Consider the following 26,792-nt stretch of genomic DNA (forward strand, 5'->3'; position numbering starts at 1 on the left):
TGTTTTTTCTTTTCTTTAAAAAGAAATAAAATATTTATTACACTTGTACATTAATATAAATATTATAACCAATTGTTTTTTAATGTCGTCACGAATATTCACGACACAATTTAACACTGTTTCTCTGGCTCTGAGGAAAAACATCCCTATAGTTATGATTGACATCAGGAGCCTCGAGTAATAATGATATGAAATGACATCCATATAAAATAATACAGTTTCAGAACATCAGCAACACAATAGTGATACTTTGGCTAAATATTAAAAGGTAGTTTTGACTGATATTTACAGCAGTATTTGGATGTTATGAAGAGAGAATGAATTTGTGAGACTCTCTTTCTCGTCCAGTTTTAGTGAAACTGAAATAACTCCGTCTGGACCACAACTATTTCTCAGGAAGCCAGAAAATGACAGACGGAAAGATACTAAACCAAAATAAAACACTGGTAAACATCTGGCAAACCGTGTTACATAAAAGAAGGAACGAAAAGAGTGTACTAAATGCTCTATACTGTATATATTGTCCTGACCGTTTGAGACTTTACCATACTTCCACCAACAGCCAGAGACAAAGAAAACAACACGAACAGCATCATTAATGAATTCATCTGAATCGTTTTTCCTTTGGTTTCAGCGTAAATCTGAGTTCTTTTGCATGACATTTGAGAAATGAATCGATGAGGACATGGTTTCGTTTCTCAGCATCTGGTGATGAAGGTCCTGGACTCAGTTTTAGCCACCAGTAATCTCAGTGAATCACTGGACGTCCGGATGAGCTCTCGTCCACTGGCAGAAGAGAACAGAGCACTTGATCAGTTTCAGTGTGAGGAACATTGAGCTCTCTATTCAGTCTTCTAAAGCAAACTCTCCAAACCTGAACATTTGACTCCAAATCCACACGAAAATTATGGGTTTTAAGAAATCAACAAATCAAGGCCAATAATGACAGATCAGGAAAGCAGAATGTTAAATGTTTGGAGAAGTGTCTTCACCTGTGGTAGTCCATTCCCACCAGACTCACTCCATTGACGGCGAGGATGCGGTCGCCCACTCTGAGTCTCTGACTGAGGGCTGCTGGAGAATCAGGCACCACTGACTTGACGTAGATCCCGTTCACTCGTGCAGAACTTTTCTGTCAACACACAAAAGCAGAGATGACTACGCGATGATCCAGCAGCTCCAGGAAATGAATGAGTTTGATTCTCCTTTGAGAGCGACCTGACTCAGATGGATAATGTTTTAGTGCGTCTGAAGACTCAAGCACACAGTCACCAGTTTATTACTTCATCTCATTGTCCACATCAGCTCTGTCTTTTTCATGACAGTGCAGTTCTGGGAAATGTAGGAGATCTCCTCATGTTCAGTCAAGCTCTGGGCTCATTACTGACTTCAAAAGACCTTGAGGGTGTCCAACGCAAACCCATTCATCTCCTGCTGAGCTGCTTCTCGTAAACCAACCCCTCCACACATGTACCTCATAGCTAACACCGAAGTCAGCAATACTAAGTCATTTACAGAGACAAACTTTCAGAGAAAGCCAATAAAGCAACTCTTAGAGACTATGGCTCTGCTCCAAAAGCTACATAAGCAGTATTTTAGAGCAACGTTTATGATGCGAAGGCTTTAAAAACGATAAGATTATGCCGTCGTTCAAGTCATCTTTGACCAAAACCAAATCAAAGGTAGCTTTGCGTGTCCACTGCAGAAAAGACAATGCCACAATACCCTGCGAAAAATTCAGTGACGAAACCTGGTCCGAAAACACACATAGAATTAAATAAAATAGGCCCACTTTAACAAATATGAGCCTTAACCATATAAAGCAATAGTGTCTCTTCAGAAAACTGTTCAGTTTGATGCTTAACTTTTTAGATGAATGAATTTTCAATGGAGAATGAGAAATTTCGCAGGTTGACGAAGGTCTTATGGGATTGTGATGACATGAAATGATGACAGAATTTACATTTTTGGGTGAAGAATCCGTTTAAAGGTTAAGATGCTGTCTATACAAGGTTTTAGAATGAAGCCTGCATGTACTTAAGTGTACAGACCTAGTGCCACCCTGAGTATTTTTAGTCATAACAGCTGTTATGTGGCCTAGTTTTCAAGCTGTTGAATGCTCAGATTGCATTACAGTTTTCATTTGACTAGCATGTTTTCTTCACAGCAAACACAACATGTAATCTGCTTATTAGAAAGGCATTTTGTTTAAAATGTCACATCTTCTCCAGTAAATAGGCAGCATGTGTGTGTCAAACGAATACATATCTAGGTGATTTTCCTGCTAAATTCTCATTACCAATAATCTATGTCAACTGTTATGCCATAAAAACATAAACATTTACATACTGTGCACAGTTTATATACTATATATCATAGAAAGAGTAAGAGCAGTAGGCAAGTACGACATTATGTACATAGTCTAGGAGACCCAAGTGCATAAGTACAAAATAATAAACAGAAAAGAAAAATACAACTAGAAGATGAATCTTACCATTCCATCCACCAGCGCCAGCCCAAGACCATGAGGTCCTCTCATCAGCTCCACGGTGAACACTTCATCTCTATCACCCTCACCCTCCTCTGTTCTGTGGTTTGCCGTGATGCCATTCTCTACTGAGAAAACAAGATCAAACACAATACATTATCACAGTTCAGAACCACAAACCAAAAACCACTGAAGATCCAGGTCAACATCGCCTCATACTCAGAAGAAAAAAATAAGAAAATATATTTTGCATTAAGAACATGAAAGCTGTTTTTAGGATTGTCAAAATTAATATAATTGTGATCATTTCATTACACTTAAAATGAAATCTGAACTGACAAAGAAAAAAAAACAGTACATTGTATATGATACATAAGTATTAGCCCTGCTTTTATGCTGTCAGTTCATGTTCCCATAAAGATCTTCTGCTCTGGTTTGGTGGTTTTCCTCCAGCTCTCGGTCCCCCGGTCAGCGTCCTGAACAATGCCTGTCCTGATTAAGATTCCAGCCAGCAAGCCAACTGTAAACTCCCATGATGCTTTATCCACTGCTCTTTTTTCTTGGCATCACCACCTCTCTGTAATTCCTGAACCAGATTATAGGATTTGTGCCACAACCAAAAAAGCGAGATGAATTAGCCACCGAAACCAGTGTGGTCTGAGCAAAGTCCTTTTGATTGAGAAAATCCACACTAGACTTTAAAAAGAGGCGGCGGGAAACCAACGGAAACGGGTCTTCTTTTAATCTTTATCTATATGTAAATGTACAAATGTGCATATTACTGTGTGTTAAGAGTGTATAAATGATTTTATTTCATTCTGTACTTTATTTAATAACAGTTTCAACTCTGTATTCTGGCTGAAATGTGTTTGAAGTCGTTGTCTAAAGCTGCACATTCACTTGACGACATAAACAGCCCTAAAGTTTTAAAACACCCACATCAAAACAACACACGTGTCATCGTTTCTTGTCAATGTGCATCAGATAACTATGCAAAGTCAAGATAATTTAGGAAATGCATTTTATGTTGCTTAATAAAACTGGGACAGACTGAGTCAGACGGATCACTTTTTATGATGCTTGTATGAACTTTTTTACTGCTTTGGTGGAAAGGAATTTCGGTGGAGGGACAGAAATCTAACATAAACTTATGTTTCAAAAATAATCTTATTGGTTTGAAAAGACAGGATGAATAAATTATGAATTTATTATTTATGATTAATTTTTGGGTGAACTATGCCTCTATGATTATACGATTTGGAAAATCTTTTCAGTTATAAAATTGCATTTATCTTACTGTTTTATAAATGCAAAAAAGTCACCCATAGTACTATTTGAATACTTTGCTTTTAGTTTATTGCTTTACAGTACTGTAAAAAATTTATGATCTTTTTATGACTTCATGGAAACCATTTCTTGTCATTGACTTAATATTGTTTTCCTACAGTTGTCTCTACAATAGGTTTTAACGTGCTTCAGAAGCTCTACGATTTACCTTATCTTGGCTCAGGAAGATCCAGGAATGCAAGTTCTGAATATTAACCTGATTCCAACACCAGTTACAAAGACTGACTCTTGAAGTTGTTCAGTGACTTCACCTGATCATTGCTCACTGTATAAATATATTACATGTGGGGAAGCATTCTGGAGAGAAGGGGGATGGTTTCCTCACGCAGCCAGAGCACACAAACCCAACTCCACATCAACACCGGCACCTCCCATACGCCTCCAAATACAACACACCCTGCCTTTGAAATCAGGGAACATGCTATGGGATGAAACCATCTGAGATATTTTCACTTTTTTTGGTTTCCATATTCCTCGTAAGTGGAAAGGTTTTAGGTGGAGAGAAGCAGTTTGTGTTTTAGCATCTCGGTGAAGTTACCTTTGTTTTCTTTCCTGTGGCGTGCCGTTTGTTGTGCCGCCCCCTCCAGCAGACTGGCTTCAAGCTCGGCTTGCTCAAGACTCTGAGGGGTGTTGGGAGGCGTCAGCAGGCAGGAGGGGTCCAGGGCCAGACTCTTGTGGTAGCCCAGGTCTGTATTCCCCGACAGGCTGTTTTGGAGCTCCAGGCACTTGAGTTTCTGGGTCAGGACGGCCTCACACGTGCTCAGGTTACTGTGAGACCCTCGAAGCTGAGGAGGTGTCAAGCTGACATGGTGCTGATCCTTCTCCTCTGAGTCCTGGCAGGTGATTGGTTCAGAGGCTCTCTCTTCAGTCAAGTTACTGCAGGGGTCCTGAATTCATTCGAAATGTCAAAAGTAACTGACACACTATATTTCAAGTCAATAATTCAATTTAAGTCAATGTTTCAAAGCATCTTAACACCACGACATTACATTCTGATATGGCAATACATAATTATACCAATGATCCTCCAGATTTAGATCTGGCCATCTTGTATTTTTGGTATGTAATATTGGTCAGTTCCATTTTATTAAGAGATTTAAATGATAGTCAATTAGCTCCTATTAGGATATTAACATTTAAGTATTAAGTATTATGAAGTATTAAGTCTTAAGTATTAAAATCGAAATATTGTTTGGTTTTGTTTAAAGCAATGTTTTCTAAATGTCCATAAAAAGTGATCCTTAACTCAAGTTATGCAACTAAAACAATTTTTTTGTCATGACAGTGGATTTTCGCTACTATAGCCATTAAATTGAATCAAGCATAAAAACTTTTTTGCGATATATGGCTGACAATTTGAAGGAAAAAGGAAACGCAGCTCCTGTTAAGAAATCTAGGGTAGCTTTATAACTATATCCGAATAACTATGCGCACTTTAGTTGAAAATGACTTCTAGTTTGAAACGTACTGTCAAACTAGTTTTAAACCATTGCAATAAATGTCTGTGGCATCTGCAGGGAGTTAACAGCACGGAGGAGGTTTACCTGTGAGGGCTGATAGTCAGACTGCGTCTGGCTGTCTGGGAGAGACTGGATAAACTCCTGCAGATGCCGGAGAGGAGTGAACAGCCCTGGCTCTGTGATGGGATTTCCCAGCTCCAGATTAAAAATGCTGCTGGGCAGGATTAGAGGAGGATGGCTGTCGAAACTTTCCAGGATATTAGCTAAGAGAAAACATTTTTGTTTTGTTAGGCAATCGGGCGGCAGAACAGAGAATCTCAGTGAGCTAAAGAAAAGCAATCAAGACATCACTTGAGCCTTCTATTAATTAAAAAAATTACAAAAACACAATTGGCTATTTATCCTTATAAGCCTGTTAGTATAACAGATATTGGAAATGAAAATGGTTGAATATGAGACGCTGTATCATTCAGTTAATGGATAATGAGGTGTGCGTGCATGTGTATTATATTTGGGCTCACAGGTATTGAGGGCGGCCCCTGACTCCTCTGGAGATGGAGTCCAGCACGGAGGGCACATCCGAGCTGTGTTGTACTCTCTCAGCATGTGATGCAGCTGTGCAGGGTTCAGATGAACAAACTCAGCTCTCAGAGTGCACCACGATGCCTGCAAACACACACATACAGATGCGTAGAAGAATTCATCTGCAAAGGACCTGGTCAAAAAGTCACGCATTTCCATGCCTAGGTTCCTCAGCACAGTTAACTCTATTCAGGACAGATCAAACAGTCACAGATCACACAGATCAATTTAGATGAAAGCTGCGAACGCCACATTTCCTAATGATAATATTACCCAAAGGAAGTATGTACGGGAAAAAAAACTGAGTCTTGAGGAACACCTTTCGCATCGCAGCACAATCAAATTTACGCAAATAGCTGGTAAAAGTAAAAAAGGCTAGTGTCTGTTTAGAAATGTTAACACAATATGGAATATTGTTGTCTTCTATATTGTCAAATGCAGCACTAGGTTTAAGCAAAACCTATTCATTTCTATGGAACGATGAGAATAATAAGATGGACACATTTTCTGGTATCCTTTGATAAAAATAAAGTAGAATTATTCATTTCGGAGAGTACATAATTTCTAATGACATATGGCAAGCAAACTCTATTCTTAAACAAACAAAACATATTTTAAAAAAACCACAAAGGAAAGGAAATACAGCCAAAACACTTAAAAACAAGGGACAGCTCACCAAACAACACTCCACAATTTTGTTTTCATTCTCCTTTAGTGGCGTCTTAAGAATAGTCCATCTTAATAACAGGGTGGCGTTTTCCTCTTTGTCATTTTAAATCCGGAACAAAACAACATCCAGTACTTGTATGTAATTAAATCAGTCTCTTCGCAAAATTTAGGAAACGGCAGCTGGGAGCGAACACTGTAAAAACTCACTCCTACAGAAGCTGACAGGATAGGTTTGGCACACTGTTAATGTTACATCTTAACTTAATTCAGCCGAGAGTTCATCTTTAGTAGTGTTTTCAGTGTCTCTTTAAGATTAACTAGAATAAAGAATACAGTTTGAATACCTTGTTCGAAAACAGAAAAACACTATCATATTCAAAATATGTCAGACAATCCTGTAGGGATCAATGTACATTTACAAAATAATTGCTTAATTGCATTACTAGAAATAAATCTAATGAACTATTCTTGGATGAACACAGTGAGAAGGTTTTAGCTGATGCATAGACATTTTTTGAGAAAAGCCTCAAACACGTGATGGGTGGAGTCACGTTAGTCTGGAAAAGCCACAAGACTGACTAAAGTCAAAACACAGTCATGCCGTTACTTTTAACCGTGTGCATTAAAAGAATGCTAAATATTTAATGAAGCCAAGTCTGGATTAAGGTACCCGTTTTACTACAGGAGTATAAGTGGAACGTGAAATGCCTGTCCAATCCCATAAGTACAGGTCTAGCTTCCTTAAATATAGACAATTTATGAGACATTTGGCAATGAATGCGAATAGCTGCTCAGATCATCCTGAATACATTTGATGAGAATTTTTTAAGATGTCTGATTTTGTTTGCAGACGAACAAAATCGATCTTTAATTGTCTATAATTACATTTCATTTGATTTCATTGCTCTTTAAATAAAATAACCATGAAATTAATGAGATGTCGCTTTGTAATTTTCATTGCCAATGCGTGGACTGAAGTTTGAATGGCTGTCCCAGAATAGATGGACGGAAAAGGGGAAAAGACATCTGAAGCTATGTGCAGAAATGGTTGTTTTACAAACCACAAACTGTGACCTCATGCCATGGGTGGGACCTTAACAACCAGTCTCCTAGTAACTGTGACATGCAACCATTGTTTGTTGACAGGACAGAGGAAGTTAACATTCGGTAATTGCACACAGGATTATACTGACAGACATATGTGGTCTCATCTGTCTCGACAAGTGCTACATGTGCTAATATTATTAGCTAGAACGGTACAGTTCCTCAAGACAAATTTGAACGTTGGCTAGAGTTGGCGAAATCTTTAAAATAGTTAAAAGAAACCCTGAGGTCTGAAGGTTAAATCACCCTTGTGTAGTTTAAGTAGTTTAGGATCTAGGTAAAATACAGTTTCATATTAGCTAAATTTAAATTACAGATTTGCAAAAAAACGTGTGACATACATATTCCATTTGACCTCAAAACGAAGGTTCTATTCAGCAAACATTTCTTTTACCAGTTGCATGAAAAACCACGTCATGGGAGTATATATACACATGTTGTTATATATGGGAGTATTTGCCAAATTGATGTGTATATTCAATTCATGATTTCAGTTTGCGCAATTTTATGGGAAATGGAAACGCAGCTATTTACATCTGTTCATTCCATGTTAATCCTGGGTAAACTAATCCTTGACCAGCATGCAACCAGTTTAAATGACTGATTGGCCAGTCGTGGAAGTGTGTGAAACTTAATTAGTAACTTAATGTTAAAATCCACATGTACTCAAGGCGTAAAAATACAATGAGTTAGAGTTAAGTGTAGTGTGAAAAGTCTCAAATTGGCTCCAACAATGCTGCATTTCGTTTACTAGTGGCATTCGCAGCAAACTTTAAAAATAGTCGTGAAGTATGTAAAATAATAAATGCATAAATACATCCCACTAAAACAACTGTAAACATACGACTGAAAGTAAAGCGTAGTAGGTTTTCTATGGCTTATCGATGTAAATAAATATGTAATAATTCTAAATTAATTATCGCGGACATCCTGCAAACCTACATAGTATAAATTTCAAGAATAGATGGATGGGTAATATTTTGGACATGACTATTAATTATGGAAATAGTGTCTAAAGAGTAGCGTTTAGTAGAAATATAATGGGAGTTTACACCTCATGTTTATAGCTTTCAAGCTTTTCATCTTTTGTTCAGTGGTTTGCCAGAGATAATGAAAAACCATCTTTGGAAAGATACAGAAAAACTCCAAACAGAATAGTATTTTAGAAAAGGCTGTGTTGAGTTCAGTGGATTGGAAACACCCTTAATCCAATTAGAACTAAAATGTTGTTTTGGAAAAACATACATCATTTACAGTTTCAAAACCCAATTGTAGTTGACGGCAAAATGCAGAACATATAAACAGAGCGCTCATGTGAGAGTGAGTCACGTATGTGTTTAAAGTAAACTCGGCTCACTCAAGACTAGCCCCTCCCACCCAGAGCCGTAATCCGGCTCTCACGTCTCCCGTGTGACACTCTGACGGCTTAAGAGCCTTAAAGGTCAAAGTTCACCAGTCGAACAGCAGTCAGACTCTCAACCTCCGTGAGACGCTTCACGAGACCGTTAAACCCAGGATGTGTTTGGGTGGCATGTTGTAAACTTTGTACCGTCCTCTGTTGTTATTTCTTTGTTTTATGGTACGATAAGTTAAAAGAGAAACTCATTTCCTTATGCACAAAGCGTAAACAATGGCATCTGAAGGAAGTCAACAGGTTTAGGACTAGACAAACAGCTGTTTTGAGTTCTTCTATTTCCTGAAGTCTCTCCGGCGCTTGCGGCGCTCCGTCTACATTGTGATTTAACTGTATGATGCATATTATTAAGGATTACACGACTGACCGTTCTCAGATGAATCCATCTGCATGTTCTGACGAGCTCAACATGGGAAAAACTCCATGACTCAAGACGTAAATATGACCTTTGTCGTGAGATTGATGCCGTCATGCGGTTTTATTGAATTAACCTGATACCTCAGGCAATTCTGTTGGCTTGCGAAACTGGTTCGCTTAGCATTTCTTGAAACATCACGTCATTTTTATTTAGTTTTTATAGTCCTAGTGGCTGATTGAAGACCAATAAAGGGCGTTATCGTGATAACTGATACTCACAACCTGTCAAATCAGCAGTCAAACCCAGATTGTAGCATCCAACACACCTTGCTGTCAAACCCAAATACATTCTTCTTTGCAACTAAAGAGCTTCCTTATTCGTTGATTCACTCACAGTGAGACTAGAACAAGATGTTCGTCAAAAGGAACCCACTGAACACACCAAGCAAGTACGGTATTTATTTTGGTAGTCGCCGGCGTTCCCACACTTCATGACCAATGCATCTCCTAATAAGGGTATTTATTTAGTTTTTTTTTTAAAAACCGATTTACTAATGAATCATCCAGACGGATTTGTGAACTGTATTGACTAGTTCATAAAAGGAATTTAAGAGAACGATTTTCTCACAATACCACGGCTTGCAAACTACTTTTTCGACAAAAACTTCAAAAATGTTTAAGATTTTACTAATTTCATGACTAAATATCAGGAAAAAAATAATAATAGACAACAGGGTAGGTTCACCTCAAATAGTCCAAAAATAAAACTTTTTAATTCCCCATATCTGAAAAAAACTTGTTCCATGGTTTTCCATGACAATTTGAAACAATATATTGGGTAGATTCATCTAAAATTGTCCAAATCTAAATTTATTTGGTTTACAGAAAATGAAATGCAATGCATTTCAATTCAATAAAACACAATTCTCATTACGAAATCAATCACTCAATCAATCATCTCTTTAGGATGCGTTATTAATCATAATATTCTTAAAAGCATGAGGACACAGGACTGGAATTACAGTACCCCTTTCAACCGTTAACTCTCAATATTATATATTTAACCTTTAATCTGTGTGATCATGCCCAGGATGTCAATAAAACGCAGGAATCATGTAATGTTTACATTCTGTTCCTCTGAAAAGAAGTGCTATATATAGTAATTCTACTCTGAGATATATGTTCCGGGGCGGAATGCCTTTGTTCTTGCAGTACCCTTTTCAACCACTAGCTGTTAATCTTATATAATGCACCTTTAAATCGAATGTTGTTATTAATCTGTATAGTTAAAGCTTTGTTGCTGTAGTTAGGACATTTCATTGTACGAGTACACAAGCATGTTAAGGCACATCTCTAGCGCAATGTATCTGTAAACACTTTGCATCTGAATTTGCGTAAGCACGTGTGAAACAGCTCAAATGGTCTCTGACCTGCAGGAGGGTCTCTTTGGGAGTAGCGAGCAGGTTGACAGCTGAGGAGAGTCTCTGGAAGAAGTCAGCAGCCAAATCTCCCAAACCAATGCTCTGAATCCAGTCCATCAGCAAATCCAGGTTGGCCCGGATCTGCACTCCTCTGGACCACTGGTAGAAGCCTCCTCCAGACCCTTAAAACACGACAACGTCTCAGTAAGTGCGAGAGGTAGCATGTTATTCAGTATAGCTTTTCAGCGATCGTTAAAAGCACAACAAAATGTCGAAATCTAAACTAAACCAATTTTCTCGGCCTCCAACATACTGTCGTCTTTCAAACTGGCGCTATGCGGCCAGTGTTATTGACACAGAGGTGCAAATATTCACTCTGTAAAATTCACACCCTTGTGAAAAATACCTGACCTGACAGAGCATCAAGACCACTGGCGTGAGAACAGACGTTTCAACCGAGTAGTTCACGCCACGCTCTCTCGCTTTGCACGTGACACTGTGATTTCGGTGTAAACGGACGAGAAGGTCCCTCAGAAGCGTGTGCTCACCTCTCTCCATGAGCGTGTTGAAGAGCGAGGCGTTGGTGAAGAAGAACAGGTAGGACAGCAGCTGAGATGTGATCTCGCTGTGCACCTGGAACGTGTTGAGCAGGTGCAGGGCCTCCTTCAGGACGTCCAGGATTTGGCTGACCCCCGCAGGCATGCGCAGCTGACCGCTCTCAGAGAAAGGGTTACTATCCAGCAGCCCCGGTAACATGGCATACATACTCTAGAAGAGGGAATGGACAAAATGTTTGTTTGCTGTGATTGACAATCACTTAAATGTATATGTATGATAACTTTATTACGAGAAACCCAATTTAAATTTACCCCAAATATAACACTTACTGCAGTACATATACTTGCAGTCTTTATTTTGCAACAAGCATAAATTAATACTTCATTTATTTACCTAATCATACTAATTACCAAGTCATCTGAAAATGATGTGGCAGGATTTTGTGTAGTCGCATAAGAGTAATCGTCAAACTGTAGCAAGAGTTGTTGATTAATTGCATCTAAAATAAAAATTGATTACATAATGTAAATGTGTACACTTATATTTATATATACATAATAAATATAAACAGTACACATACATATATTATGTAAAAAAAAAACACTTTTTGGATGCGATTAATCTTAACTAATCAATTGACTGCATTCATTTAAATATATCAATTAAATAATATAAATATCAATCCAAAGTCTAAATGTACACATTACATTGAAATGCATATAATTTGAAAATCTTAAATAGTAAATATGAACATATGCTACTGTTCAAAGGTTTGGGGTCAGAGATATTTTCTTTTCTTTTCTGTATATAAATGTTGCTCTTTTGAGAATGTATTAGTTTACAAAAATAAATAAATAGAAATGTTTTCAACACTGATGAAATGTTTCAGAGCATCAAACCATTATATTAGATTGATTTCTAAAGGATCATGTGGCATCGAGAGTAATGGAATAATGATGCTGAAAATTCAGCTTTATCATCACAAAAATAAATTACATTTTAAAATGCATTCAAATAGGAAACGGTTTTATATTTTATTAATATTTCACAATACTAGTTTTTTTCTATAACAAATGCAGAAAATTCTGCCATATTTCAAACCCTCAATGTATGGTCTAATACATAATATCTAATGTTAAAAATATACATGTAAACTCGCTTTCAGTACAGAGGACGTAGCCAGGAGCAGTGCTGTGTGCAGTTCCTGAACATTGCGTCTGAGCCAACAGGAAGTACGGCACAGGCTGACTTCCTCTCAGCGGGGTGATATGCGGCTGACTGGACTCTGGAGAATGTCTCTGCCCTGACTGCCCATTGTTACAGAACCAGCGAGAGTCCTGAGAATCACTCAGATAAGACTAAAGCAGCAGACGCATCTCACATCCACGCTCACTTTTCCCACCGACTAAACCACTGCTGCCCCTCAGGAACAGATAAAACCATTCTGTAAACAAAAAAAGGAGCGAGCAGATAACTGGGCCAGACGGGAACTCGGGCCAGACCGAGAGCCCAGCGGGAGCTTATTTTCACAAAAACACATCATACGGATCCAAAATAAAGGAAAATATCAAACAGCATTCACCAAGACGTTGTTACTTGAAGCACAAAAAAATAGATTTTAAACTAAAGGCATAATACTGATATAAAATTTTTATAAATTTTAGCATATTTCAAGACTTTTAATTAGATGAAAAACACTAGGACTATTTTGTAATCTATATGCTCTGCCTTTTATTTTTTCTATACACTGGCTGATTTTTAAAATGCAGGTGATAAAAAAATATGCAGCCTTACAACTGTCTTATTTAAATAAACACCAAAGAAATAAACCGCCAAAATTTATCAACAGTTGATCATAAGCAATTGTTATAAATATTCATTTTCGTTGGCTGTGACCAATCACAATGCTCATACACAATTACACTATAACCTTTTGGAATTTAATAACGTTAGGCAGTTTAGAAATTTCTGCTCTTCCGTTATCAAAGTATTCTTAAAATGAGAAATTAAGATATTTGATATACGAGAAGACGTTTTATGACCTTCATGACCTTAATTTTGCAAATGTGAGTGTTTGTTCACTGTCAACAACGCTATGGCCATCCATTGCAAAGAAAATGTCAGATTTTGAAAACAAGTGTTTTTGTAACGAAATTTCAAAGTCTGTTGTCAATAGTGTAGAAATCTGCGGAGCAGAGCTTATCCGTGGCTACCATGAATCCGTTTGCTAAATGTTTCACACTCACACGAAATGGCAAATCACATGGATTCCTATTAAAATGAATGGACTTAAATATTCACTAAATAACGGGAAATGTAGCTGTTCCTCAATGCAACCCTTAAAGCGTCAGGGCCCAGCAGAGGTTAACGAAGCTGAAATAAGTGTTTGACAGTCATCACGCTCCATGCACTTCAGCTATATGAAGTCATTGAGAAACTACCCAGAGCCGAAGGGCCCGCCCCCATGACGCATCACTGACTGACACATTCTTGCCTTGCCTTTTGGTTCCAGCCATGACATCATGGCATTCATTATAATGATGCTTGGACTCCACCAATCACAGCAAACCCTATGATCAAACCCTTCCCAACGTGTTAATAGAAAAGAAGTTAATGTTCTGTATTACAACGTGTTTAATGGCCTGTATGCTCCTTTAACAAGAAAATACAACTTCCTGTCACCATCACCTCACACAGTCTGACATCACGGGGAACAGACGTCAGACCGGCTTCTTCGAGGAAATTCATATGATAATGATTCAGAAACATAACTGCTGTTAATTTCCTGATGCCGTTATGATTGTTTTAACTGGACGCTCCTCTTTCTTTCTGGTGACGAGAACAGAATATTTCCTCCTCAGGAAACAGATGAACTCTGAGTCCAAACGTGGAGGTCCACAGCTGCTTCCCCATCGGGCTACGGCCTTCCTGTCTGCTCCACTGACGGTCCTGAATCCTAATATGTCGGTTGTTTTCTAAGACAAGACTGGAATGACCGAACCGTGAAAGACATAACCTTTCCATTTACTATTTATCCACAAAGTTAATGCGTCACATATTTGGAATTTCTTGTCTCCAACTAGACTTGGATTTCAAGGTGACTTCATCACCTGCAGGATTTTATGCTCAGTTTAACTGACGTAACTCACATAATTTAATAGCAAAGGGTTTCATGACGTCTCCTTAAGTGCCATTTTAAAACTGTTTATATGCTATCACACAGTAGAATTTATTGTTTTAAATTTGGTTTTAGCTTTAAATAATAGCTTTAGACACACACACACAAACATATATATGTTATTTGGTAACACTTTAGAATAAAGTTTAGGTAACACTTGTTAACTATTAACTACGACTTTTCCCTCAATAAATTCTTCATTTGCTGTTTATTAATAGTTAGTAAGGTAGTTAAATGTAGACATCGGTTAGGCTTAGAGATGTAGAATAAGGTCATGCACAATAAGCACTATTTAGCACTAACAAACGGCTAATGTTCTAGTAATATGCATGCTAATAAACAACTAATAGGTTTAACCGTAAAATAAAGTGTTACCGTTTAATTCAATAATACTTTTATATAGTTATCAATAACAACTGGTTTCATTGAGAGGGTCCCATGGAGGCACATCAAACCTTGAAGAAATAGTACAAAATCGAAAACTAAATCTCCTCATGTTCCATTGGACAACCACACACAAATCCAGCAAGAAAATAAATGTCAACAACGTGTTCCAAAACATTCCCTGCTCGTCTGAGAGAGGCAGGGATTTGTCATTAACTTGAGCCTTGAGAAAATACACTGTTAATGTGTTTGTTTTTGATTCTTTGGGCAGAGAGGACAAGTTATCTCGCTCACCAATAGCTATGGCCAATCCCTCTTTACTGCCTTGTTATGGCTTTGTTTTGGCTTACAGACTGGAAGCACAAAATGGTGTTTACACGGTTATGTCCTGTTTCACATATTTTACATCCTTTAGGGCTAGGAGGAACATATTTAATGAAATATAAACATTACCTATCAAGAACAATTACTAAAAGGGTACATTTTAAGTAGTAATATACTAAACATAGTTTTTACTTAACCACACAAAATCTTAAAAACAATTAAATCAATGACAGACTTAATGGCCTTCAATTTGTACTTACTTTGGTGAGATAGTAGACACACTGCTGGAAGGTGAACATGATGACTTCCTCTAGGACAGTCATGGCCTCCTCGCTGGCAGCACGTGTGGACTGGATCTGACAGTCCATTGATTCTGAGCAGATGGAGACGTGATGTTATTGCACATTCACAAAAGGCCTCAAGTACCAGCTTTCTAATGTTCTACAAAAAGCTGAAATTAACCAAACACCTAAAGCAACGAGCCATAGAGGTCATGTGTCGCAGTGATCAAACACATATTTAGTATCATTGAGGACAACACAGAGCAAAGGCTTGTACCTTTGTCCATTTCCTGTCTGTCCTGCTGCCTCCACGTTAAGAGCAGAGGGACCTCGTGTTGGATGAAGTGCAGCAGCTCAATGGAGTTGGACATCCACAGAACCAGCGGCTGCAGGCCTGGGATCAGATCCTTGATGTTCATCACATTCTGCTCTGCTGACGTCTCACTGCTGTTTCTGCAACATAGAGAGCACAATGTTCACATGTTATAAGGTCATTTATACATCCATCTGTCTGCCTAGACAACAACCATCCATTCTTTATCAGACAACCCAAACAACCATCTATCCAATCTAAACAGCCACCCCTTCATCTGGCTAACAAACCAACCAATCAACCATCTACCGTATATATAAAAATATCTGTACATCCAACCAATCAGACATCTATCTGTCTATCAACCTAACTGTAAGCTTGTTTAACCATATATCTATCTGTTTGTCTAATCAAACATCCATCTACCTTTGGGCCTGTCAGTCTAAATATCTGCTCTAAGTAATCAACCAAACAACCATTTACCTTTGTAACTATTTTATTATGTGTCTATCCAACAATTTTTGTGTCTAACTAATGATCTATCCAGCTATCTGTCTATCCATCAAAATTTCAACATTTCATCAAAAATACATTTATCCGTTATGTTGTTTAACTAGCCATCCATCTATCAACCTTTCTGTCTGTCTACACGTCTGTTCAACCAACCACCCAACCATCCATCCATTTAACCATTAAACCAACCACCTACCCATCCGTCCAACCAACCTGGTTCAACTTGGTGCAATGATTTACAACTCTCCATTCTAAACACACAAAATTTTGCCAAACACTTGCTGTTTTTGCTATTACACTTTGAAAAGCCCCAAAAAGAATCACGCAAGTCACAATAAAAATAAATAAAATCAAAGACGTTGAGGTTAATTTCTCTCCTTTAGTACTTCCATTTGAATTTATCTGTAAACCTCGCCACAATATGGAGGGAAAAGATTAAAAATCAGGATGTAGACTGAGCGGAAAATCTCAACTGATAGAAAATGCCAGCTCTCTGCTAGCCAAATCTACAATTTGCACATGAGACAATCAGAGCCTGAACCACTTTAGCACTACTGTCTGCCTGCAGACAGATTTATTACTGAACACTTGAACAGTTAATGACATGCTCAAGTGGCCCCCGTCTAGGGTCATGATTGGGCGCCACAGAGAAAACAAAAGTGAATTGAGCACCCACAGCACCATGGGTGATAATGAGCTAGTTACTGCTGTCCTTTGAGTTCCCTGCTCTTATTTCAGGTATGTGAAAGAAGAATGGCTGCAGAAAGAAATAAGCTTTCTCACGTGTCTGGCTGCAGAGCTGCGAGTTCTTTTGTTCTTTCCTGTAGAGGAGAAAAAAGAACAGAAGAACAGATCTGTTAAAGTGTACCACAATCTTTAATCTCTGATGTCAACAATGACCTATTTTAGCTATCCAAAAAGGTGTCAGACAGGACATGTTCTTGTGCTCTAGTATCCAGAACTATCACAGAATATATATCCAAAACACCATAATTTAATAACACAGTGATTTTCTTTTTAATATTATTTGTTGGCTGCTTTTTGTACTTTTTAAACTCCCACTCACCCACATGGTGAGCTGGACCTGATTAGCGACAGAAAGCAGCAATTTTCGGAGGTGAGCCAACTCAAAGTTGGTGGTGGAGTGCTGTATGCATAGACACAGCAGAAAGGCCGGAGTGAGTTTGGGTGCTTCTCCTCTTGGGTCCACCATACTGAGAATCTTCTCCAAGACTTGATCTTCATGCTGCTCCTGATAGGATAGCGACAGAACCCTGCCCTCTAAGTCCCTCCAGCGGGCGGCCATTTTTTGAGTCCTCCTTCTCCTGACGGACGTCCCACACAGTTTACAAGGTGACGCTGTGGCTGGAGGACACAGGGTGGCCATCCAGGATGGGGTCTGGAAGGCTCCTGAGGCCGTAGGGTCCTTGAACATAAAGAGATAGTGCTGCCCGAGTCCAACCAGGTCCCCCGGACACAGCTCAACCTCGTCATCAAGAGGGACACCATTGTGTGTGACGTGTGCACTGTGGAGGGGTCTGAGCAGGGTTCGCATCTTGCGGTTTCCTTTGGTTTGGTCACTAGTGGCGTCTAGACGCTGCACGCAGCAGTGCTGAGGTAGGATGTCTGGAGCATAGAGTAGGACGTCCACTTTCAGGGTTTCCTCATTCTTACCATGGAAGGATTCAACGGAGGAGCCAAATACACAACTGTTCCCACTCATCAGATAGATCAGAAAGTCCTGAGAAGAGATTAACAGCAGAAACAGGAGGTTTTATTAACTATGTACCAAGTGAATCTGAAACAAAACTAACTTTCAAAGAGTGTTAAGTACTGGAACAAACCATCTGGGGAATAATTATACCAGAGATTAGAGATCTTGGGATAAGTCTGAAAAACTGTATTCGCCTTCATTTAGCATCTTTTTAAAAGAGTTGCTGGTATTGTGTTAACAATATAATATGTATATTTACTTTTTATTAAATTTATTTTTTGGTTTATTTTTGGTTTTGCTATTATTAGGATCTACTTACAATAAAAAGTGATCATTTCAAACAATTTGTGACTAATTACACTTATCAAAATTAATGTTGCTGAACCGCCACTTATTAAGTTCTGTTTAAAATTGTACGTTTAATACTTTTCTAAATCTTTGCATGTAAAAAAATAAATAAATATCTTACCCTATTTGCACTTATAATTTTGACAAAAAGTGCAGTTTTGAGGTACACTTTTATTATTTTATTTTGAAAGTTAAGCTCTTCTGCACCATGTTACTTTTAAAAGAGAAATAGATTTAAAATTCTAATATTTAACTCTATATTAAGTATTAAATTAAAGTTTGTATAGTTAGCAGGTGCATTTAGATTTTTAAAAAAGTACATTCAATCACCTTAATTGCTGCATAAATGCTATTATAACTAGTGCCTGTTAAATGTGTGGGACTTTGTTTCATGTTTCATGTCTCAAGAATCAATGTGTTATGTAATCCCAGTGCACCGACAACCGATTGTAACAGAAGGAGGAAGTACAGCATATAAAGATGGCCTTGTCTACATTCTTCATCTGCTTAAACTGAGGTGTCAAAACTCACTGCACTGTTAATCGATTGATCCACTTTGTGCAGCTAAAGCACATGATTCTTCCGCTCTGAAGAAGCGCCTCTCTAGACTATGAGTGATTGACACAGAGCTGATCTAAGTCCCTAAACCCAAGATAATCTCCCAAGCACTTTAGGCTGTCAACTCACTCTCATTCACCCATTTACAAAACCCTCTTGCTTGACGCACACTGTTTCTTGTGGAAATGGCCTGAGCTAAAGAGGACGAAAATCTAAGCAAACTTTCACCAAAGTGTAAAATGTCAAGAGGCCTTGCTTAATCATCATGACGATACTTACCCAGTCAGCAGCATGTCATATAATTTGTGTGGGGAAAAACAGCCGTCTATGAGACTAAATTTACTGTCTATTTTAATTTAATTACTACATTTCCAGAGTATCCAGTAAATGCTGTTTTGTTGATTATAATAGGATGGGAGAAATCTGGTGTAGACATTGTGAAACGGGAATACTAACTTTTCCAGCTAAAAACGTGAACGCTCAAGGGACCGTGGCCAAAAGCGAGAGAAACAGCAGTGCGTGGCAGAATGAGTTGTGGCTCACCGACCGCAGGCTTAGTAAACAATGCTGATTATTACCTTCAGTAAAGTGCAGCGCTGCACAAGTCCTCACGGCGCTGGAATTTCAACTCCTGATTACAGTTTAGCATTTAAACGAGACAATGCGCATATAATTACTGGGAGAACCGCAAACCCGTTTATCGTTCTCTCACATGCACGCGCTTTGAGCAAGAGAAAGAAATGCTTGTCTTCTTAATCTTACGTAAAATTACAAGAACTCTCTCTGCTTCTGGAACTGTTTAACTGGCTCCATTCTGCTCACGTTGCACAATCATATCAACTGTAAATGGATTCTCATTGGATATTTAGTTTTAAGTATAAACACAGCACAACAAAAAAACTAAGAAATGGCTTGTGAATGGCATTTTATGTCCATTTTGTTTATTTATGTGCTCAAATTGTATATGGTTTTCCATTGTTGAGTGTACATGCAAAAACTCACACACCCTTGACAATGCATACTCAGCAACGCTGACTGAGGAATAGCAGGGTAACAGTTCCTGTCGCTGAAAACGCGCTTGGCTTTCCCACACAGACGGCTACCTTTGACATGTTCTACAAACAGGAGAAAACTGACCATAGCTGGTGTTGAAGAGAGAGCATGAGAGCTTTTGGAGCGTAGGTCTGCTCATTTATTATGGGTGTGTAAGTGGAAATACAAATTTTTGCTGTTTAATTAATAAAATCGATTTCATCTTTTGTGATGGGATGGAATCAAATGGCACAGAACATTTAACAGATGTTTGAGAGAAGTTTGAAATGATACTGTTGCAAATGAAGGCTAAATGTATCTGGAGCGGTTGTGAAAAGTTAGTGGATAATATTGATAGGAAGGATGCTGATTGGATTCTGAAGATATTATGAAATATCATTACAAATTAAAAGGACTGTTTGCTATTTTTTCAAAATGCGTGCTCAGGCCTCAGTCTATTTTTTCTTTGCTGTTGCCTTTAATCTGTTGGATCTCTGGGTGGGTTTATTAAGGGCTTGTGGGATTCGGTGTTTCTCTCATGTGCTTGGGCTCCTACTGTGAGAGAGGTAAGCTTCTGTCGGCTGTCCTCGTGTTGAGCTCTTGTTTAGCTCCTCACCCTTTGTTGGCCAGTCCCAGGACGTCTAAAGACACATGATCAGGTCTAACACACGTCTGTCCAAATCCTGTCACTCTGACCTTAGCCAATCCTGAAGAAAACCCCACCTCTCTCTACAGTGAGCCAGGATGCTCCTCACCAGATTAAATTGTTGAAGTCAAGACCTTACTGCACTGTTAACACCAACGACTTATGTAAGGTTTGGGGAAGCTTTTTTAACTGATGTCAGGGATATTTGATCGCATTGCGCTTTGCTTGTTTCTTATGTTGTGATTTTAGACTATATGGTAAATATGTAGCATCGCAGACTGGTAAGATATTCAAATAATTTTGAATATAATTGATAAAAAGCATAAAATTGATCCATTCATACAAGGTCTATATGTGGCCTGCTTTTTTTAGCCGTACAGGTACTCAACAAACCACTGAACGCACCATAAAAACTTTGCTCTTTATGCAAAACACCATTAAATATCTTGTGGAGGTCTAGTTTCAGAGCCACAACTAGCACATTAATCCAAATACACAAAACAAGAACATCAAGGACGATCCTACCTGTTTGTGGTTGTATCCTTGCAGCAGGAGGAAATACGGGAAATCAAAGGGCAGGTGGATGGAGTATTGCGTGTTGTTGTCATCGCTGCTTTCCGTCTCCTCTTTCTCTGCGCTGAGGCGGTGAGCCTCTTTATCAGCCTCTGCCTCTGGATCCTCCTGTAGAGGTGCATTATGGGCCTCACCGGCTTCTTTTCCCATTGTGGAGACGTTCATGTCACTCAAGCTCCTCCAGATACCCAGCGCGTCCAGACCCTCATTCGTCCCATCCACAAACAGAGAGGTGACCCGAGCACGAGCATACTGCAGCTTTCGGGCTTGGGCATTGAGGCCTGGGGTGAGACATTTTTAAAAATATATGATTCACACATAAAAAATTCATATAATTGTACATCCTCATGCTAAAAACCTATAGACAACAACTGCTTAAGTGGATAATGGCACTGGCCATGGCTTACTCAAACTTAGTCAGACACCACGTGAGCAACAATTTTAAAACCTCATAACTGTAACTGCCTAAAATGATGAAACAAATACAATTAAATGTTTTAAGATTAAGTTTTCAAACATTCTGCCACATTTTCTTAAGATGACTCTGGATGGGAGTGACGAACAGCGTTGGGAGTAACGTTTTGTAATCAGATTACTGTAACTAAGTAACTAATAAAGTAACATTACTTTTCAATGCATTCTTTCCCCATGTTACGAGAAATCAAGAGTGAAGTTCCTTGCACAAAAGTCCAAATTTTCGTATGCTTTAAATCGTGATATTTTTTCCGTATTTGTTATCTTTTCCAATAAAAACGCTAGCTACGGAGGCGAACATTCAGAAAATTTAACCTGATCTGAATTTTTTTATGACAGACAAAAGTTTCCAATGCAGTTTGTAGACGTGACTGACACAACCTGAGTTCGTATTCACTTTTGAAAAAATTCGGACGAACATTTTGATCTCAGTGTTCAATGACTTCTTGTTACTGTAATTCCAATCAGTTTTCTTGCGTCAGCACTATTTAAATGCATTACTTTTGAAAGTACAACACAGGTGAAGTGAAAAGTGCTGTGAAATGTTCTCTGAGCTCAGGCTTTCACACCTAACGGCACTCTGGGCGTTATCAGCTGTGGAAATGGGCGTTCAACTACATTGTTCTGCCAGAACACACAGCGATGGGGGCCGAGCTTCCCCAGTCACCGATTCTCAAGGGAACCCTGTGGAACACCACGGCCCCCTGCCAAAGAAAAAAACACCCTCAAGAGAGCAGGAAACACGCTCAGAAAGAAAAACAAGCGGCCATTTCGATGTTGGCGGCTGGAGCGCGGTGGGAAAGCTCAGTGTGAGAGCCGGTGGCACTATCCCAGTAAAACATACTTCTGAGAGAGCAATTTCTCTAAGCTCCTTGCTGACAGGCTTTTGTTGGGATAAGCCGCGAGGCACCTCACTCTGTTAAAACATTCCTAAATTGTGTCAACTGGAACACAGATCAAAGGTCAACTAGTCAAAACATCTCTAAAGGCCGTTCACACCAAAAACAATAACTACAACGATAACTATATCAGCGTCTGGTCCAATGCATGATAACGTTCAGATTATCAGAAGAGGGCCCAGTTTTGTCGCCAGCCATTTTAAAGGTGACGGATTCTGATTCATCTTCTGTAGTGTGGATGCTGTTCCCACAGAGTTTGTTAAAACTTTGTTTTTATAGACATAGTCTTTGGTGCGAACGAGCGCTAAACCATTGATACGTTCGCGCAGTAAGTTACCTGCAGTGATGGAGTCTGTACTCTTGGCACTCTGCGCCTCCACGTTTGCTCTTTTCTGGATCTCGAAACGCCTGGAGAATCCGTCCTTGGGTTTCCAGAGCGACTGCAACATGAGGGGCTTCTCGTGGTCAGCGACAACCCGAGAGCACTCGGTCTTCCACTCGTGGTTCGATCCAGTTCGGCCAATCACATCGCAGAGCACATACGCACTGGAGTCCTCCTTTTCCAGGCAGTACCTGCGAGGCAACACAACAGCTCAGTTGGTTTTACCTGCTGGACTAATAACAAGTCTACAATGGAAAAAAACGATTACTTGACATATGTATTTCAAGTTTGGGTTTGAAATACTGATCACCAAATTGATTCTACTTGAAGGCCAAAGCCTTCAGACTAACTGAGACCGCTAAAGAGTCGGGTTCTCATGCTAAACATGGCCAAAGTCTCAAGTTGTATGTGAAACTAAGTATATCTGAATCTGGCAAAAGCGCATCCCTCACCTCTCCAGAGCCTCTTTGACCAGCTCTTTGGCGCTGGAGTGACCGGTGGCCAGCACGCTCTTGTAGTTGGTTCCTTGACAGATGTCGCTGCCAAATATCTTGAGGATCCCTGGGATAGTCCTCTGACTGGACAGCTCGGCGGGGTCGTCCGCTGCTTGCAGTTCTAGGGTACTGCTGTCCTGACCCGTCCATCTGTTTCGCAGGATCGGGCTTCGGTTGAACACCGTGGTCAGTCTGTTGTTGTGTCGGCGTATCTTGCTCTTGGCCGGCTGCCGGACTCCAGAGCTTTCCACAGACTGAGCCGTGCTGTCGGACGTGTTGGACCTCAGAGAGACAAGGTTAAGATGACTTTAACAGCTTGCTACTGATGCGAACATCTGCAGTCGGTCTTCTTTAGATGCAATGACAGAACGAGTGCAATAGACGGTGCATTAAATACAAATGCCTGATAAGAAGAGAGAGTTCGGAGTTTCTTAGCCTAAGTAAAACAACTACTTCAGATTGTTAGAAACTTATTAAATGCTGAGGTTTGACTACTTTTTTTCACAAACTGCATATAGCTAAGATGCATCTAAATTGAAATCTCTATTTTAAATTCAAGCACCTATTAATAAATCATAAATGATAAATTCTCGCTGGTAACTACTATACAACATTTGACCAATTCTATCACTTTTCTAAATGTTTGACTTGCAAAATGTGTTATTACAGTAACAAGGAGAAGGTTAACATTTCAGCAAAAACTATTAAATAATTATTAATAATTATAACACAGATTAAGACTTACTTCAAACTTGTATTTTTTGACAAAGGAATCAAATCTGTACAAAGATAAAAAACTATAAAAAACTATTTTACTTTAAATGTGCATAAATATACAATTACGAAAAAAGTAGAAATATTATATATTACAGTTATTTCAAATTATTTGTAAGCTATTATTTCACTGAGACATACTTTAACGTGGGATTTTCATCATGAGCCAGTATGATAATAATAGAAACAATAAATCAATATTTGCATATTATTGCATATTACTACACACACACACACACACACACACACACACACACACACATATACATATATAAACTACACTAATACTAATATAAACAATGAACAATACATTTATAAGAGTACTTATTCATCTAAATATTTATTAAAATACAGTTGTTCATGGTTAATTCAGTGCATCTAACTAATGTTAACCAACACAACATTAGATTCGAATGCATTAGTAAACGTTCAAATTTATATTAACTAAGTATCTTTGATTCATAGTTTATGTTATCTAAAGTAGGGAACAACTAATGTTAAATATGAATCGTATTATAAAGAGTTTTACATTTTTATATGAAAAGATAGCCAGTATATGTGAGAAATAAAGAAAGCTCCACCCTTCTTCACTTTTGCCAAGACACACTTCTATTATTAGAGTTCTCTTCTAAGTCAGCAGAGCAATTTAGTGTCAATTTTCAAATGCACAGTGTATTTTTTACACAAACAAAAACGTTTGTGCACTATATCTTGCGTAATTACATCTGACAAATGTCTTTTTCGACGAATGTTTCGCTTAAAGTGAAAACTGACTTCTCATTCACTACATGTCTACTAACTCTCAGAGCAGACTGTTAGGGTACGTTTAGGGTTAGAAGAATAAATTGACAAACAAGTTTCTGATAGTCAAAAGAAAGTGATATTAAGCAGACAGTCTACTAATACTCTAACGACTGCTAGCTGAAATGTAGTTGCAAAGTTACTGTTAGTAAAACGTCGCCTATCGAATAAAGTGTTACCAGACTGACAATTGATTAGTTATGTAATGCCATATCACCCTCGTTTCAAGCGCTTATGTCCTTAAATGCTCACTTCTTTTATTTACGGGTGCTACAAATGTGTTCAAAGTAACCGTCTCGCACAGGTGTGTGAAAAACTCACTGCAGGGATCCGTTACTGGCCTTTCTGCCCAGCATCGCCAGGCGTCTCTTGGGCGAGCGGATCAATAAGCCGACAGGGAAGCCCAGGGCTTGTTTGGAGACGTGATTGCTTCTTTCCTCCGAAATCATTTTAGCACGCGGGGGGGGAGTACTGGAGAGGGATTCCCTCGCAAATGTCAGGTTTAGCAGCTATATCTCGGTCCGCGCGCTCCGCTGTCAAAATAACTCGCGTCAGCGCAACACATGTTGCGCGTGCAAGCGACGCGCGGAAACTTCACGCGCTAAACGTCTTCAGGCATCCCGCCTCTTCGTGTAAATCCTTTCGTCGCTTTCAGAAATATAATCCATGGCGACGTTTAAGAAGAAGAAAAAAAAATCATTCGCTGTTAAATGTTGATTTCTTGTGCAGTCAGGTCTGAACAAGTCCTCTTTATTTAGACATGTCCTTATACGGATTAAATAGAAAGATAATCCGACAAAGTAAACGATAGCGATAAACCGTCCCAGCGACACGCTCGCTCCGATCCCGCTGACTGTCCCCCGTGTGTTTGGGTCCCGTTTGAAAAGTTAGGCGCGACTATACTGACGTAAAGAGGGTAAGTGGGAACTAGCCGGAAGTCCAATCCTACTACGGCACAAGTTTAGCTCATGAATATTAATTAGGATACGTGATTGGACGCGCGACCTTTAGCTAATTTATATTCACGAGCGCAAAGCTCGCCACTGTACTAACGGAGGAGCGTATCAAACCTACATTACAAAAACGCATTCATTCTACTTTCTACTATTTTATAAACAAGGTGGACATTATCATCTTCAGTCGGTTCTCGTATATTAAATAACTGCGCGCAGTTGAGGTCAATACCTAAAATGTAACAGTACAGTCAACTCAACGACTGACTTAATCATTAATATAAACACACACGGACACGCTTGAGCAAGTATGTCAGCTGCGAGGAAAAGGGAAGGGCGGGAGAGGATTTCCCTTGCTCTGGGTGTTAAAAGGATTCAACGTAAAAAAAAAAAAAAAAATACAACCCATCGTTCGGCTTTGCTCGTACTTGTCCGTTTTAATTCACAACAGAAACGTGCCTCCATCTAGTGGCGGTGGTCACATGACTAACTAGTTTTTTCTCCTCGCGAGGGCGCTTTGAGTTACAGAAATATCCCTGCTTGAGCTCAAACGTATGGCTAGCTTTAAAGCAGATTCATGCAATAAAAATAAGGTAACCAAGCTGGCCATCCAAGTGAAACGCCTTACCAGGAAATCATGAATCTGCATACATCACGGAGTTTTTCTTAAATATATAGTGCATGTGTATTCACATATAGCCTACATGTGCATAAATATACACCGTACACAGATATTAAACTTATTTTGGAT

General features: G+C 39.0%; 2 protein-coding genes across 3 annotated transcripts in view; one reads left to right on the plus strand and one right to left on the minus strand.

The window, feature by feature from the left end:
• Positions 1–26,000, minus strand: si:ch73-281f12.4 (Ras-associating and dilute domain-containing protein-like). 2 transcript variants are annotated; one of them, XM_043232652.1, is made up of 16 exons: positions 25,410–26,000; positions 23,472–23,795; positions 22,975–23,210; positions 21,217–21,545; positions 17,460–18,134; positions 17,177–17,214; positions 15,845–16,014; positions 15,547–15,659; positions 11,391–11,610; positions 10,852–11,024; positions 5,817–5,961; positions 5,380–5,558; positions 4,374–4,722; positions 2,495–2,616; positions 993–1,132; positions 1–786 (listed from the first exon to the last, which is right to left on the minus strand). In XM_043232652.1, exons 1-16 carry the CDS (start codon positions 25,535–25,537, stop codon positions 699–701), a joined length of 3,429 nt encoding a protein of 1,142 aa, XP_043088587.1. In that variant the 5' UTR covers positions 25,538–26,000; the 3' UTR covers positions 1–698. The 2 variants fall into 2 exon arrangements, with proteins under 2 accessions (XP_043088587.1, XP_043088579.1); XM_043232644.1 differs by having other exon boundaries at positions 15,845–16,020; positions 25,410–25,999.
• LOC122334574 (NACHT, LRR and PYD domains-containing protein 3-like) overlaps positions 1–26,792 on the plus strand; it is a 498,320-nt gene that overhangs the window by 79,432 nt on the left and 392,096 nt on the right. The window lies entirely within an intron of this gene.

Source organism: Puntigrus tetrazona, chromosome 3, assembly GCF_018831695.1.
Source record: "Puntigrus tetrazona isolate hp1 chromosome 3, ASM1883169v1, whole genome shotgun sequence".
Lineage (NCBI taxonomy): Eukaryota > Metazoa > Chordata > Actinopteri > Cypriniformes > Cyprinidae > Puntigrus > Puntigrus tetrazona.